This window comes from Ooceraea biroi, chromosome 4, assembly GCF_003672135.1.
Source record: "Ooceraea biroi isolate clonal line C1 chromosome 4, Obir_v5.4, whole genome shotgun sequence".
In the NCBI taxonomy this organism is placed as follows: Eukaryota; Metazoa; Arthropoda; class Insecta; order Hymenoptera; family Formicidae; genus Ooceraea; species Ooceraea biroi.
Genome location: NC_039509.1, coordinates 6,291,790 through 6,306,751, shown reverse-complemented (window position 1 = coordinate 6,306,751; position 14,962 = coordinate 6,291,790). Strand labels below are relative to the sequence as shown.

The window sequence follows — 14,962 nt, the reverse complement described above, 5'->3', positions numbered from 1 at the left end:
ATTAATTAATATTACGGTTTCCTTTAGGATTAATTAAGAAAATCGATAATTTGGAAGAATCAAAATGGATGACTGAAAATGGATGAACGTTCATGAAAGATCAGGCAGGACTTACTACGAGGACTACGAGACGGAACACGAGGGCGCGCGCGTTGCAGCAACTTACGGTTTCCGGCATGACCACGTGACCAAATAACGGTCGCTGGTGCGCCGACATCTCATGGAAAATTCCCATTTCTGCGCGGCAAACCTCCCCCCTTTTGTGTATATATGTATATATGTACATAACCATCCACCCCCGCCTCATCATTCGTCGTTCACCATATAAATCCCCACCACACGATCGTCAAGTACCTATGTACAACCTCCCACTCCTTCAAAATTCTCATTCTCCCCCACCATGCGGCCGCACGATACCGGATGTGCGGCAACGTCGCAACCGTTAAGTACATAAGGACAAGCGCTAGGAAGGGGGGATGAGGGGGCAAGAAGAGGGTCGGGGACAGACGGATAAGGGGAAAGAGAGGAGAGGAAAGGAGAGGAAGAGAAAAGAGAGTAAGAGGAGAGCACGAGAAAGAACTGGCAACGTGTGCCACATTCAAATCTGGTCCGAGCCCTGGTCGGCTTCTCCTCGTAGCAAAACAGCGGAAAACGCGGAACGAGAGAAAATCGCGATACGCGCTTGCCGACGAATGTCGCGTACCTCGCGCGTGTCGCGATGTAATATCGCAACGTGGAGACGCGTAGCGCGCGCCAACAGTGGCATCGGTGTCGCGGCAGCGTGTGCTCGAAAAGTGCGTTCCCCGTCGATGCGCGTGTACGTGCTCTCGCTTCCTCTCACCGTTCCCGGCTACACGCGACGCACCTAGAACAGTAGCACGACGCGGCACGAGCGCGTCTTCATCGAGAGCGCTCTCTCGCGCGCGTTGCGTCGACTCCCGCTTCCTTCCGGCTCTTTCGTCGCGCGCGTACAAATTTTCGCGCGCGCCTTCCTCGATCCTTCAAGCACGCGAGTTCGCGTAGATGTCAAAGGCGCGCGGTAGTGTCGTCACCGCGTCGCGAGCAAAGTCCCTCACGGCGACGTGGAATTATGTGTATGGATATCCAATTTAACGAGAAGAAGAAGATGGGCGACAGGAGTATCGACGAGGACGTACAGATCGTCGAGGCCTACATCAACAAAGGTAGATTTTGAGGTTAGGCGGAAGGCGGCGGCAGCGGCGGGCTCGCGCGTATCTTTATCCCTCCCCCCCCCACGTTCTATCGTTTCTTCCTCGTCTCGCGCGCGATCTCGTTGTCCTCGTTCCTCCTCGCGGTGCGTGTACATACTCGCGATCCCTTTCCGCGACCAATGGTACTAACTGTGTTTATACGTGTAACTATCCCCGAGAGGTCCATAACGTCTTCGGCGAAGTGCGTTCCGCGCACACCCGGCGCAACGTGCTTCATAATTATTTGTCAGTCGATCGACTAATCGACTCGCGCAGACCCGGTGGAACGTCGTGGCCGGCAAAACTATTTTGCTAGGTGTTGTGATAATACTCGATAATTGTGTCGAGCTATGAACGTGTATCGTGCTAGGCACGATGCGTGTCGATAATGGCAAAATATTGGATAATTTTATGATATATTTTACAGACATATATATCTTTAGACAAAGTTCAACAATTGGATATACAATTTTCCTTAATTATCGTGAAGTAAATCGGATATTCTACGAAATTATTCTCGGGAAAAGGTATTCGAGTATTGACAGCCTAGTATGTATCGAGTGCATTTACTAACGATCGTATATAAGGCACAACAGTTCAGCTGAGCATTCATTTACATTGGAACGCTGTGTAAGGAATGATGCATAACTATGATCGCTATCGATAATATTCTTCAGACTCGGATTCTGAAAGAGGACAAGTATGTTAATATCCTGGTCGAATATATATTTCCTTTATGCAGTGTTGTAACCCTACTGATTCTCATCTGATAAACATGATTACTTGGAACGATGACGTCATCGTTCAACTAAGCTAACCGATAAAACGACTTTTGATGATAATATAAAAGTTGAAGGATCTCGGTTTAGCTGGAGTTCTCGAAGAAAAAAAATACAATGACACAAAGATGTCGCTTTTACAAAGTTTCTCGTGTCATCAAAGTTTGTACGTGAATACATGTTATTTTTATCTACATAGCAACATTAATTTAAGCAACATGGGCAAGCAACCTAGCGACAAGACCAAGTTTACGCGGCAACGTTAATCGGGTTTAATAACATCCGTAGTCCTAAAACTGTCCAATTACAACTATCCTCCTGAAGAATGGAATGACTGTGATCGGCCAACCTTATAACTACGGATGTTATCAAACCCGATTAACGTTGCCGCGTAATGGCACTCATAGGTTTATATTAACATAGTGAATAAAAATACATCAACGTGCGACGAGATTCTTATGTTCTTTTTGCTACATAAAACTGCGTAAAATAAATAAAGAGCGTTGCTGCGAAATTTCGCGAAAGAGCCAGAACAAACGTTTCGCGCTGTTATTAGAAAATATAAATCTTATGAAGCACGACGTATGCTTGCCGGTCTCGGGATCATTTCGAGCGCCATGTTTCGATATAACGATGTAACACGGCGAACGCAGCGTGCTCGCGGCGCATCGTGTAACGCGGAGCTAGGCTCGCTCGCGGCGAGCGCGCTCGTGTCCGCTGGTGGCTGGCTCGTGTGTGCATAGGCGCGTTACATGTGCGTTATGTACGCGAACGAGAGTCGGAACATGTGCTGCCGCACGGTACATAATGTGTCCGCCCTTATGTACTACATAAGGAGAGCGAAGAATGATGTAACAAAGAGACGACTTTGCCGAAGATAGCCGAGCGTCGCCGAGCGTCGCCGAGCGCGGTCGTGTAGCACCGCGCTTCGCGCAAGTCACATGCGCGCTTTCGGTACTACATGGAGGCGAGCAACGCACCGCGAACCTCCTCGTCAGCTGCTGCGAGTGAACGGCGCCATATGCAATTTTGCGAGCTGCGCAAAAAATGACGCGTGCGTAGAGGAAGAAGCGCGGGTGCCCCGCGCCAGATCTTTTTCACCCGACCGACCGCGACCTTTGCTCTCTTTACGCTCTATATTACCTTCCGCCATCCGGAAGAGAACGGAAAGCGGGGCGAGCAGTGACCTTCATCTTGTCGGCTTTGTTTGTTAGTTACGAGAAGGAAATGTGCCTTACCACTAGCAAACTATTACGAAATCTATCTGGCTGGTGCGTTATGTGCACGCTAGAGTCTGCGTGCATTGCGTAACTTGTCCGTCATGGTCACGCTTTCGCAATATACATAGAAACAAGACGAGCCGTTATTGCTTAAATATCGAAACAATTTAATTGTGAAAGGAGTGAAAAAAAAGAGAGAAAGCGGGCGAAGGTACGATAAAGCGATAAAGAGAGTCAAGTTATAGCACAATGGATATAGGTAGGTTAGAAGAGAATACATTCGCGTTGCGCCGCCATATCGTCCTTCATCCAGTTACACCCTCCGTTCCCCTCCGTGCGCCACCTACACTCGTTCCCCCTCTCCTTTCTCTCTGCCCCCACTCTTCGCAGTCACCCCACTTCTGAACCAAATATGCCTTTGCTCGGCATAGCAACAGCGGCGATAGAGAGTTACTATAAATAGATTGCCACGACCTTCCAGTGTTGCCAAAACAACTGGCCCAATGTACGACGCAGTAGAATTGGACGCCATCGAGGCTACAACGGCAACGTCGCAATCTCGGGATGATATAACCTGATCATCCACATATTTTTCTTTTTGTATATCTATATATGTTATATACTATATCATTATCTCACAGAAAGGATTTTATAAAATTTTGGACATTTGAGACGCGTAGAATGTGCACTGAACGAATAACGAGTACATATATTGAGTATTATGTACTTGTAAAATTTTTGAGATCAATTATAGAAAATAGTATATGAGTTATACATGGGGATGCATTAGAAAAAGTACCGAGGGAATCTTTAGTCTATACGCAGTTGGCGGACCATTGAAGAAACGTTCACGATAGTCATTTTTTTATTGCAAGTTTCTCAAGTATCGATCAAGCGACGTTGCTTTCCCGCGCGCGCGTTTCTATGTATTCACGTATATGGTTGAAAAGTGAGACAAGAGAGGGAGTGGGCGTGCCCGAAGCGCGAGAAGCGGCAACGCCGCGCTCGTAAATCATGATTAAAATAATAAGTATAATACATATGTAGTACATAGGCGGCCGACGGGTCTATGTACGTAAGAGCTGCGCAATAGCGCGAGCGGGAGCTAGCGTCTGGCTGGGTTCTGCGCAACTTGGTACCCCCACTCCGTCCGCGCGATCCCCACTGCCGAGGCAAATCCCATGGGTGAGTTTCAGGAGCGATGGAGAGCGACGAATCAAGCGCGCTCGCTGGAGGGAGGGGGTTGGGTACATGAAACCACGACTATATACCCCCGCGTGCGTTTACCAATCTTGGCACTTTGCCTGAAAGAGCATATCGACCGTGCGACGTTGCCACGTCGTCCGCGCGATCTTATACGCTAGTCCTGGCTACTCTTTGAGTGGTATGTACCTAGCTCCCGCGACTGATCCATGCCACACGATGCGTGCGATACGAGATGGGCGCCCGTACGATTTACTCGCGCATCTCGCTGTCGCACCCCGCAAGATTTTAAATACGTCGCGCCTCGAAATGAACGAGATCTTCCGTCAGGGTTCCCGTATATCGCATTTGTTTTACGGGATCGGCAATTCTGCTGCCTCCTGCGGAAAATATTTTATTCAGATCCAACTGCTCGGCTTCGAGAATTTCTTTTTCGAATTTGCATCCTCTCATACTTGGAGTAACACGGACGACGTGGAAAACGGATGAAGATATCTCGTGAACATTCTTTGTTCGTTCACGCGTGTACATGGTGTCACGTATAGAACCGACCGGTCACTTCCGATTATAGATCCGTGCTCGTTGACCGATCGCGCGTAGCACGCCGGTGAATTTGGACACGTTCCGAAAACGACGAGACGACGACACGTCCGCGTGGATGCATCGCGCTGTCACTGTCGGTCGATGCCGCGGGGACGCGACGAGGAGCCGCGCGGACTCGCGGACATCCCAAGAAAGAATGTCGAGTCGGGTTCGAGTGCGGTCCGCGCAGGACGACACTAGCGGGCACGTACCTAGCGCGGTACAGTCCGCGCAGAGAGCTTCGCGGGCTCGCGCGGAGTACGCGAGCTAGCCGTGGAGATGCCTAGTGCCCTCGTGGAGTCGCGGGCGGACGGCTCGACGCTACGACGCAGCCTATCGGACGGCCTGAAATCGCAAGTTCACACCGAGTGCTCGCGGAGCGCGATAATAACGCCGTTGTTCTCGTTGCCCGAGAGTGCCGTGATCCTCGGAAAAGTTTCGACCGCCGCGTAGCTATGCCCGGACGACGAGCGCGTACGTAGTCCGCGGTGGAGCGACACCGTCTACGCGCCCCGCGTTCTCCCCGTTTTATCTACACCCTTCGAGGTATCGAGCGCGATAGTGGCGGCGATGAGGATCTTTCGCGCCACCTGGTATAATCGTGTCGGCGCATAGAGTGAAACGTCGTCGTCGATCGTCCTCGTCGTCGAGGGAAAGCGCGAAAAACCGCGAGGCTCGAGAGCGTCGCTCGCGAATGGACCGTGCACGCTCCGTCGCCGATACACCATCCTCGTCCTCTCCTCCCCCCCTCCCAGCGTTTTGTCGTGTAGCATGGATCGCGTGCGGTACCGTCGGCGGTGCCCGTAGCTGGACGTGCTGCGCGTTATAACCTCAACGAGCGAGTCCCGTGGCGCGTCGGTCCGCCCAGCCGCGCGTCGAGATGTGATTTCGCGCACCGAATTCGGAGGGAACTCTCTAGATCGCCGAGGATGAGGAACGGCTTCGCGGACATACCGGTCGCGAGTGCCGACAGCAGCACGGACGCCATATGGCTCGAGAAAAGCAGTCCGTCGCGGACGGTAGCCGAGCGAGCGCCACTCAGTACGTCTCTCCATCGTGCATGCTTGTTCGCTCCGGTCACGAAGCTCGACGTAGCTTCGGGGATTCGGACCGGTGTCGTCCCGGCGTTTTCCCCCTGTCGTTGCTATAGACGCGCCGCGAACCATCCTGTATTAATCGTCCACAACAGAAACCGTCGACAATAGGACGGTTCGCGCGAAATGCATTTTTGCACTCGTGCGGCGCGGAAAAGTGAACTTCGAGTGAAGGGTTTCTTTGACGGAACGCGCGGGCGTTCTGGAATTCAATAGCGAAATTGACGAGCTGCGGAATGTTAGTATTATCGGAGCAGCGGTGTTTACGTTACGGTTTACGTTTCGTAATCGCATCGTCGCGACACGGCGCCGCGCGCCGCGATGCGCGGCGTCGCGCGACGACGCGCCGTGTGTCATCGAGCGCGCGGCGGCATGCTCGAGCGGCAATTGCGAGGGATCGATCGAGAATCTTTAATTGAGGCGCGTCACGTGCGCGCGTTTGGATTTTACCTGTCTTGACTTTGTCCCGTGTCTTTGTTCCAGCTGCGTTTACATACGTGTTTACGTTGCGTGCGCGTGAAATTCTACCGTTCCGGCGCGATTCAGATACAAGAGATAACTTGTAACGGCGTGCGACCGATGGGTCATTTTTCTGGAGCGAGTTTCAATCTAGTTTTATATTATATTTATGTGAATAATAAAAGTGGCGGGACTCGTTACATTGCTGCTTCACTAATAATATATTGCAAATTTTCTTATATATTTTACAAAATACGCATTTGAAGTTCTAATACGAGTCTTTTAAAAAATTTACAACATATAATTTACAACACGATGTCGTGCTATCGATGTAACATGATAGTCGCGGAAAGATACAAGCTTTTACGAAAGTAAATTTATGTACAATATATACAATCGGTTTTCTTTTTTCAGCTTTCGATAAAGTCGTCGTGAAGCAAGAACGTCCAGATGAAGCGGAGATCCGTGAACTGGCTGCCAAAATGGTGGAAGCAAATAAGGCGAAAATGCTGGCCAACGTGCCAGCGGCGCAACAACAGCAAAGGCCACAATTTCTTCTACCGCCGCCTGCAGCCCATATCCCCGATATTCTCGGATTTCTGAACAAACGGCCGACCGATAGTCCTTTGAAACCACCGTCGGCCAGTCTGGAGAGCAAAGTGCCGCCACCCGACGACGACAGTCAGAGAGGACGATTCGGCTGGACAAACTTCGACGAGTGTCACATACCTTATATATTTCGCTCCGGCGAAAAGTACTGCGCCGTACGCATCTTAGAATCTAAGCTTCTCAACAAGTACCTGAGCTATCTTCACTCGGAGATCTACAGTTGCACGTGTATAAGGAGTTACTACATCACGGAAGCTGAGAGCAAGCTCTTCAACGAGATCAACAGCAAGCACTGCGAGAATCAGTTCGGTAGGGACGCGTTCACGTGCAAGGACTTGGTGGTACGTCTCTCGGATGCCAAGGAGTTTTATACGTTCCTCGACGTGTGCTACACCAAGTTGACCGCCGGTACCAATCCGAACGTAGCGAGCGGTCGGAAGGCGGAAAAATGCGGTTTTATACGTATAAATAAAGAGTCTGTGGTTCCTTACACGGTGAAAGATGGTCTGCAATACGTGCCGTTGTTTTATTTCGAAGGCGAGACCGAGAATCTTAAACTGAAGGCGGAAAAGCTCGAAGGCTGGGATCTGTCTTACTTAAAGTTCTGTTGCAAGGTACAGGGTATACGTAACGAATTGTTCGCCAGTGAAACGTGCTCCGTGATCAGTTTGAGTGATATTAAGAGTTATTTTCCGCCGGGTACCGGCTTCGAGGACTACTGGCCGACCAAAGTTATGGACTCGCAGTTGTTGGTGAACAGCAACGGTGGTGGTAGTGGCGGTGGATGGACGAAACAGCCGCCTACACCGCCCGCGACTAAGCCTACTTCCGTACCGAGCGGTGTGAATAAAGTGATACCACCGATAAACGCGCGCGCGGCACCGATGCCTAACATGATGCAACGGGGAGCCGTCGTGAACGCGGCACCGCAGTTGCCGCGAATAGGGCAGCCGCGGCCTGTCGCGACGACGCATCCCGCGCACTCTTCTCCGTCGGGGCTCCCGACTGGTAGATCGAACATAGTGTCGCAGCCTATGCTCAACACCGTCCAAGGTGTGGTAAACGGTTGGTCGGGTCTCGTCGGTGGTCAACCGACGTTCCAAACGGCACTTGGTTCTCAGACCAATTCTATTATACGGGCCACTCTGAATATGCATAGCGTAAGTTCTGCTTTTTAAATTCTAATGTTTCGCTACGTCACAAGTCGTCCGACTCTGCCGGATCCCTCGAAAGCCTCGAGCGGATAGGACGGCTACTAGTTAAAAGTGTTTTCATCGCGCTTTTAATTTCTGGCGGTCGCCGCCTGCATATGTATATGAATCAAGATCTAAATATTTTAATTCTTTCCTTGTTGGTACATAGTATTGTGCCGCATTATTTGGCATTTTCAAGTCTTGGCGAGCTTCGCTATTCCTCCTTTGAGACTTTTACTTGCAACGTGCTCATTTACTCTTTGGATTTTTGTTAGGACAAATTATAACGTGTCTTTCCTGTTGATTACTGAAGATATAAGAACTAATTTACGGACTTAACATTCGTGTACGACAATGAATGAGCATGCGAGAATCACGAAATGATGTGCACCACAGGATTAAATTTCACGTATAAAACGAAACGTTTGATTTTCAGCCAATGACAGCTGCTTCCAAAACTTATTCTCAGCAATCTAGGAGTAGAGTGAGCAATAGCGGAGCAGCAACGCAATATCCTGGAGTATATCCTGCTACAACTATGCAGGGTGTTGTTCAACAAGCCCAACCACCACCGCCCCTTGTCAGAGCAACCGTTCACTCCAATCAACCTAATCTCGGGTAATCTTAATAGTACTATTTCAGAAGCATACATTTTCGTGTACATGTATTAAGCTCACGAAGCTTTCGATAAAAGGAACATCTTTGTTTTTCGTATTAATGTGTTTTTTGGCAATTACACAGTATTCTTATAAAATGTATGCTTGTTCACAACATAGTAAATTAATTGGTATAACGATTGTGTAATGCTCAATCGAAATGCACCTTTTTATTTATTATTATAACGCATATGCCATTATATTATCGAAATTTCCAAATTATTTGATTTTTGTCTCATCTTTCAGCACCAAGTAATTTGTCAAATTAGAAGACTGCACTTAATGAAATAATATTAGTAACAAAGATGTATTGCTGAAAACAAAAGTTTTATTAAAACAAGAAAAGAATGAACGTATCTTGTGTCTCAATCAAATAAAATTGATGTATAAAACTAAATTTGTAAAGAAAAGAATTTTTTCCTATTTTCTGCAGCACATTAAGCATGAAATATCAGATATTACAGTCATTTGCTTATCCCAGCTTGGAAAATTGTATTTATATAAATGAAATGTAATTGATCGTTATTATACGTAGAATATCTGCACTATAGCTTCCTGCATTTGTACATACAACGTATGATTTTTTTTGTATAGTTATCCAACCTATGGGAAGGATGACTGGTGAGTTCTTGTAAAATATATATACTATAATCATATAAACTATTATAAGGAATAACAAAGCATGCAAAAATTTAACATAGACTGATTAATCTGTATATAAATAAATCTTATATTAATCTTATCTCTATGACTATGTCTCAAAATTTTCTTTGCGTGATAAATAACGTATTGAATCATTTGTCAATTTTATGAATGTTATGTATATCGATACGATATCCAACTGATTAAAAAGAGTTCGTATGCTTACATGTAAATTGCTTTTATTTTATTTTATATATCTATACACACACATATGATCCAATACTCCAAATTTTTTAAAAGTTCGGATACAAAGAAGATATTTATTTTTTCATATGTTTTATAATTTATATAAACATAAATATTACATAAATACCAATTTAATTACATCTATAGGAATTATATCTTGCTTCTGACATTGTGTAGTATGCTGAAAAATTTGTGAATTTGAGTAAATAAGACATGATAACAGTTCTAAAGCTATAATCATAATTTAATTTGCGAGGTACGTATACTGTTATAGAGAAAATTAATTATAACACGATGATTATTCTGGGAGAATTTAATCTTCGTCGTATACATTAATAACAATAGTAAATTTTTAATTTCTCTCATAAAAATTAAAGAGTATGCCAATTTTTATTTGAACTGTAGTTTTAGCTGTAAACTAAACATGCATATTCTCTGCTGCTAAAAAAAAGTTAAGGTTACTTTAACGATAGAATAAATAGACGACATCGTCAAAAATGCAATCAATTTGTATTTCAGGGTAACCACTACATACACAACACCTACATTAGGTGTACCCAATGCAGTCACAGCAAGTACATATCCACAGATGCTTGGTTTGAGTGAACAGGTTCAGGCTTTGATGCCAGTACCCACGTCGGCATCAACCTTATTACATCCACAGAGGCATACACCATCTGTACACAACACATCTCATGCAAAGTATCCACCTCCTCTGATACCAGTTAATGGTAGTAGCAACAGCAGTAGCTCTAGGTAGGCATTATACATCACTATTTGACACAGATGAAATGCAAGAGAGAACATATATATATATATATATATATTAGATTAGACATTTTTGTTTATGGCTGTTCTTGACTGCTAATCAACTAATGAATATTGCTATCAAGTTTAAGTTATCTTTTAGGGATTCTCGAGGGAGAAAACCATTAATACCAATATCGGAAACGCATATATCCCCTTACGACGTACAACCGTATCGAATGGAAAAAGCACTAGTTGATGAAAAGATGGTACCTTGCATCAACTTCAAACCTTACCTCTACGGCGAGCTGTTGATGACGCTACCCGATTTTATCTCAAGTTACTTTCCTGCCTGCGACATCGACAGATGTAGACAAGTCATCACGGATGTTCTGCACATAGACCTTTATCAAGGAAATAGGTATAAATTGACGAATTACATTCTCTTTTTATTGTTTCAAGAAAAAGAGACAATTATTACTTATATTATTTCGTCATTTGTTATTTCGCAGGCTACAAATGCAGATGCTGATGAAAGCGGGCAAATGTTCTTCGCTAACCGAAGATCTACCTTTGATCCAAGTTAGGAGTGTAATGAAGTACATGCCACAGTTTAAATACATGTTCAACAGTAGAGACATGGTCATGCCTGCTCCAGCTCATTCGTCTGAGGAGCACCCTGCCAAAAAGCGTCAACGTACCAGCTAGGATTGGCTACAGCCTTACTGGCCTACATACGATTACTACCATTCGGCATTTTAAATAAGCCGATCATATCTCGATACGCGTACGATAATGTCGCACTGTTATGGAACTGCACTCGAGATAGGGGAATTTAAACGAAAGATTATATCTTGTGTGTGACTCGTGCAACAGGACGTGTATGACTCTGGTGACTCATGTTTGTGTACAGTGACATAGTGCGGGCTATTTCTTTCTCCAAAGTGTACCTAAAGTCTGTCTTAAAACGAGCGTGACTGTAAATAAAATCGCGGCGGATATAGGATGTTATATGGTTGATAATTCAGATCTGCTTTTGTGTAGAAAAGTTCTTTCTTTCATCTTTCATTTTCGAGGCCTGTCATAATGTGAGGATTACTTCGTGCATTGTTACAGGACGAAGACAAGAAGCATTATATTTAATTGTTTTCAAATTAAATATCATTCCACACGTAAACACACACACACACACACAAAAGCATACATTACACGTAATATAATATATGAACACACATTATTTTACTTCTACCTCTTCGCAAACAATGAAGATTACTCTTTCATTTTTTTATATTTTATCTTTTTGTTACATGTTATTGTCTCATTTAAAGGAGATAGTAGTTCTGTTCTAAAAAAAACTCGGAGAAAGAAAATGTTATCCAGTTTATAACTGGACATGATGGACGTGCATAGAGTTATTCTAAAATGAATAACTTATTTTGCATATTAAATGTATATATTAATAAAAAAAAATGAAAAGCAGAAGTAATGCTTCTTCAAGTTCCTAGCTATTACTAATACATATTCTGATAACTAGCTGCAAGCTAATTTAAAAGCATTGATCCACTTATTCAGCGCAATAATTTTACGTGAGTTATATTACTTTCTTAATTAATTCATTTAATAAAATTATTAGATATAATATATTGATGTTTTTGTTTGATTTGTTTTGTAAAAGTACTGTGTACAAGAATGTGGTGAATTATCATGTAAAGTAATGGAGAGTGAAACAAATGCCTATTTAATGTCAAACGATTGCAGTAAGCAATACCTCATGAACATGCTACGTTTGCGCGAGATGAGATAATATATAGAAAATGACAGAGTTGAAAAACATGACATGGTTTCCTGCATTCCTATTGTAATATGTGTATTTATGAGCAATACTCAGCAATATTGCTCCTGCATCTTGCTAATATTCACACTATAAAGTTTTGCTTTACAATAATTTAGAACAATTTAAGAAACATTTTTCGAGATTTGTTACATCATATTTTGTGCCTAAATTGAATTTTATGCGTTCGTTAAAAATGTGTATCTCATGATTGAGGGTTAGCGTGAAGATCGCTTAAGTTGGATAAAGAAAGTTACACATATTAAATGGTCAAGAAAGAGAGAGAGAAAGAGAAAAATGTATGAAAATGTAGAGAAGAAAAATGTTTGTAATATTTATCCAGGCCGAGCACATTAAGTGTATTGAATGCAATATTGATATCCGATAAAGAGTTTCGGATTCAAAAACCAACTAAAAATGTGACTTTGTTCAAAGCGATAGTCTGATTCAATCTTGATTGCTTTACGCTTAACCCATTTCATAGATACATCATTAAACTTGCATAAGCGTCTAAAAATGTTCAAGCTACACATACGATGTACGTAGAAGGGTGTTAAAACGTTTCATGTGTGCGAGATATAACAGGAAAACGATAACGTTTAAACAATGAAAACAACTTGATCAAATGTGAAACCATGTTCTCAAATGGGTCTTCCATTGATTATTGATTCATAAACGTAAATAAAATTTTCTTTAATTTAATAAATTATTTCAAACTATTAGCGGAAAGAGCATATTGTTAAACGATAATTGTCGATGATTGTTAATTTTGATCTCGACTATAATAGAATGCAGAACGCAGGAAAATTTATAATTTTGGAGCAATGCGTAAGGTGTTATTCTCATCTCTTCTCAAATTAGAACAGAGAATTCAATAATTATTATCGATGGGTTACTTTTTCGTCACTCATTAATTTTAGTATAAGAAATCTCTCTAAAAGAAGTACATATTGCAAACGAGTGTATATAAAGAGATAATTATGACGACCGATTCATGTCGAACGTGAATCTTCTACACAAGACGAAAATTGGATATTCTATCGTAATAATTATGGCGTTTCATTATTTATAAATAATATAATATTTTGTTGCACAACTGGAAGATCTTACTGTTGAAAGATTCTCCCTTTTTTTCAGACTGGTATTTCCTGTTATAAATAATTCAAGCAATTGTAGAAGAAATAAATCATCGAAGATGAAAATAGTTTGCAGTTACTGTCCAAAATAAAGAAAAAAAATAAATTTGAATGGCGATCAATTAATTTAATCGATCATTTTCATTAATTCAGTTTCATAGTATTCAATATTATGTACATACAGCAGACTTGTGGTTATTAAACATGTGTACATTTTATATGCTTTACCTCAATTACGAGTAAGATAGTTTCATGTGATTATTGAACAATGTCGTAGTTTATGAAAACACCATAGAACAATGTGTACATATTTGGCAGAGTATGATGATTTTACTTGATAATCCTTTAGTGCAACCAAAAATGTTCATGGAATTTTCTGAGTTAGTCTGATGAAAGCATATACTATCTTATTTTAGTATGCATAATTGTTGTACACGCTAGTTCTTTAAGGACGCAAAAAATGGATCCAGTCCAATCTAGAATATAATTATTTTATTACATATGTAAAATTAGATCGCGTTTATTTGTTAACATTTGTTAAAATAATATGTATTAAAATATGTATAATACTTTATCTCTCGCGCTATCGTTTGTACATATAGGGTATAAGAAAATAGGACTAACTAGTTATTTCAAATAAATTAATGATACAATCAACAGTAACTTTGTCACTAGTTATTTCCTCGCTACCTCATCTTATATTTAATATATCTATATATATATTCAAGTAAAAGCAAAATTTCTGAAATCTTTCCCCATGTGTACCTTGAAAAATTGTTTAAATTTTCTCGTATTTTCTGTTCTCATTTTCTTTCCATTTATGTCGATTTTTCCAAGTGCTGATAATACGGTGTGTGTGCCTCTAGGTACGCGTGCACTCGCACCTCGCAATGTGCATGTATGTTGGAAGAGATAATACATACAATTCCATTATTATCTTGTTGGCTTGAATGCTGTGCTATATATTTGTTTAAAACTTATTTCATGAAGCGTTTATACGTATATTTTGTTAATATTAATCGTAAATGTACGATAAATTCAAGTTTTTAAGTATAAGAATGCTGGTACTCACTTACCTCATGTCTGGTTAAAGTTACACTACGGTCTGTTGAGAATCTACGAGGCTAACGATGAAAGAAGCTCTCTTCGAATGTCGACGCGGAATTGACAGAAATCCGGATACAATACGGAGAAAAAATGTCGAAAGAAGTCTCGGTTGTTAACTCATAGTCCGTTCATAGTCGCACTCGCGACGGAATTTCCGTCACGGAAATACGTCACGCGGCGTTTCGAGAGACACCGGCGGGATGGCGCTGCCGTAACGGCGGAGCGTAACGAGCTCGCCCGACACCAG

The 14,962-nt window shown here is 42.8% G+C and overlaps 1 protein-coding gene and 2 long non-coding RNA genes across 6 annotated transcripts; 1 reads left to right on the top strand and 2 right to left on the bottom strand.

The window, feature by feature from the left end:
- Positions 1-28: 28 nt before the first annotated feature.
- Positions 29-14,265, top strand: LOC105282521. 4 transcript variants are annotated; one of them, XM_011344532.3, is made up of 7 exons: positions 29-1,184; positions 6,963-8,317; positions 8,787-8,968; positions 9,601-9,627; positions 10,414-10,650; positions 10,805-11,062; positions 11,154-14,265. In XM_011344532.3, exons 1-7 carry the CDS (start codon positions 1,091-1,093, stop codon positions 11,347-11,349), a joined length of 2,349 nt encoding a protein of 782 aa, XP_011342834.1. In that variant the 5' UTR covers positions 29-1,090; the 3' UTR covers positions 11,350-14,265. The 4 variants fall into 4 exon arrangements, with proteins under 4 accessions (XP_011342834.1, XP_011342836.1, XP_011342833.1 ...); XM_011344531.3 differs by lacking the exon at positions 29-1,184 and adding an exon at positions 5,340-6,036; XM_011344534.3 differs by lacking the exons at positions 29-1,184; positions 11,154-14,265 and adding an exon at positions 5,335-6,036 and having other exon boundaries at positions 10,788-10,975.
- LOC109611174 lies at positions 1,614-4,691 on the bottom strand. The gene is made up of 2 exons (XR_002193520.1): positions 4,603-4,691; positions 1,614-1,897 (listed from the first exon to the last, which is right to left on the bottom strand). It is a non-coding gene; the product is annotated as an uncharacterized LOC109611174 (long non-coding RNA).
- On the bottom strand, positions 13,155-14,864 carry LOC105282520. The gene is made up of 2 exons (XR_894500.3): positions 14,685-14,864; positions 13,155-14,566 (listed from the first exon to the last, which is right to left on the bottom strand). It is a non-coding gene; the product is annotated as an uncharacterized LOC105282520 (long non-coding RNA).
- Between the last annotated feature and the right edge of the window lie 98 nt (positions 14,865-14,962).

What these genes read in the sequence shown, in the direction of transcription:
- LOC105282521 (XM_011344531.3), top strand. Translation starts at nt 5,925, where the DNA reads ATGAGGAACGGCTTCGCGGACATACCGGTCGCGAGTGCCGACAGCAGC. An exon ending in TCCAATCAACCTAATCTCGG is followed by an intron (nt 8,969 to 9,600) that starts GTAATCTTAATA and finishes TTTTTTGTATAG; the next exon opens with TTATCCAACCTATGGGAAGG. An exon ending in AGCAACAGCAGTAGCTCTAG is followed by an intron (nt 10,651 to 10,804) that starts GTAGGCATTATA and finishes GTTATCTTTTAG; the next exon opens with GGATTCTCGAGGGAGAAAAC.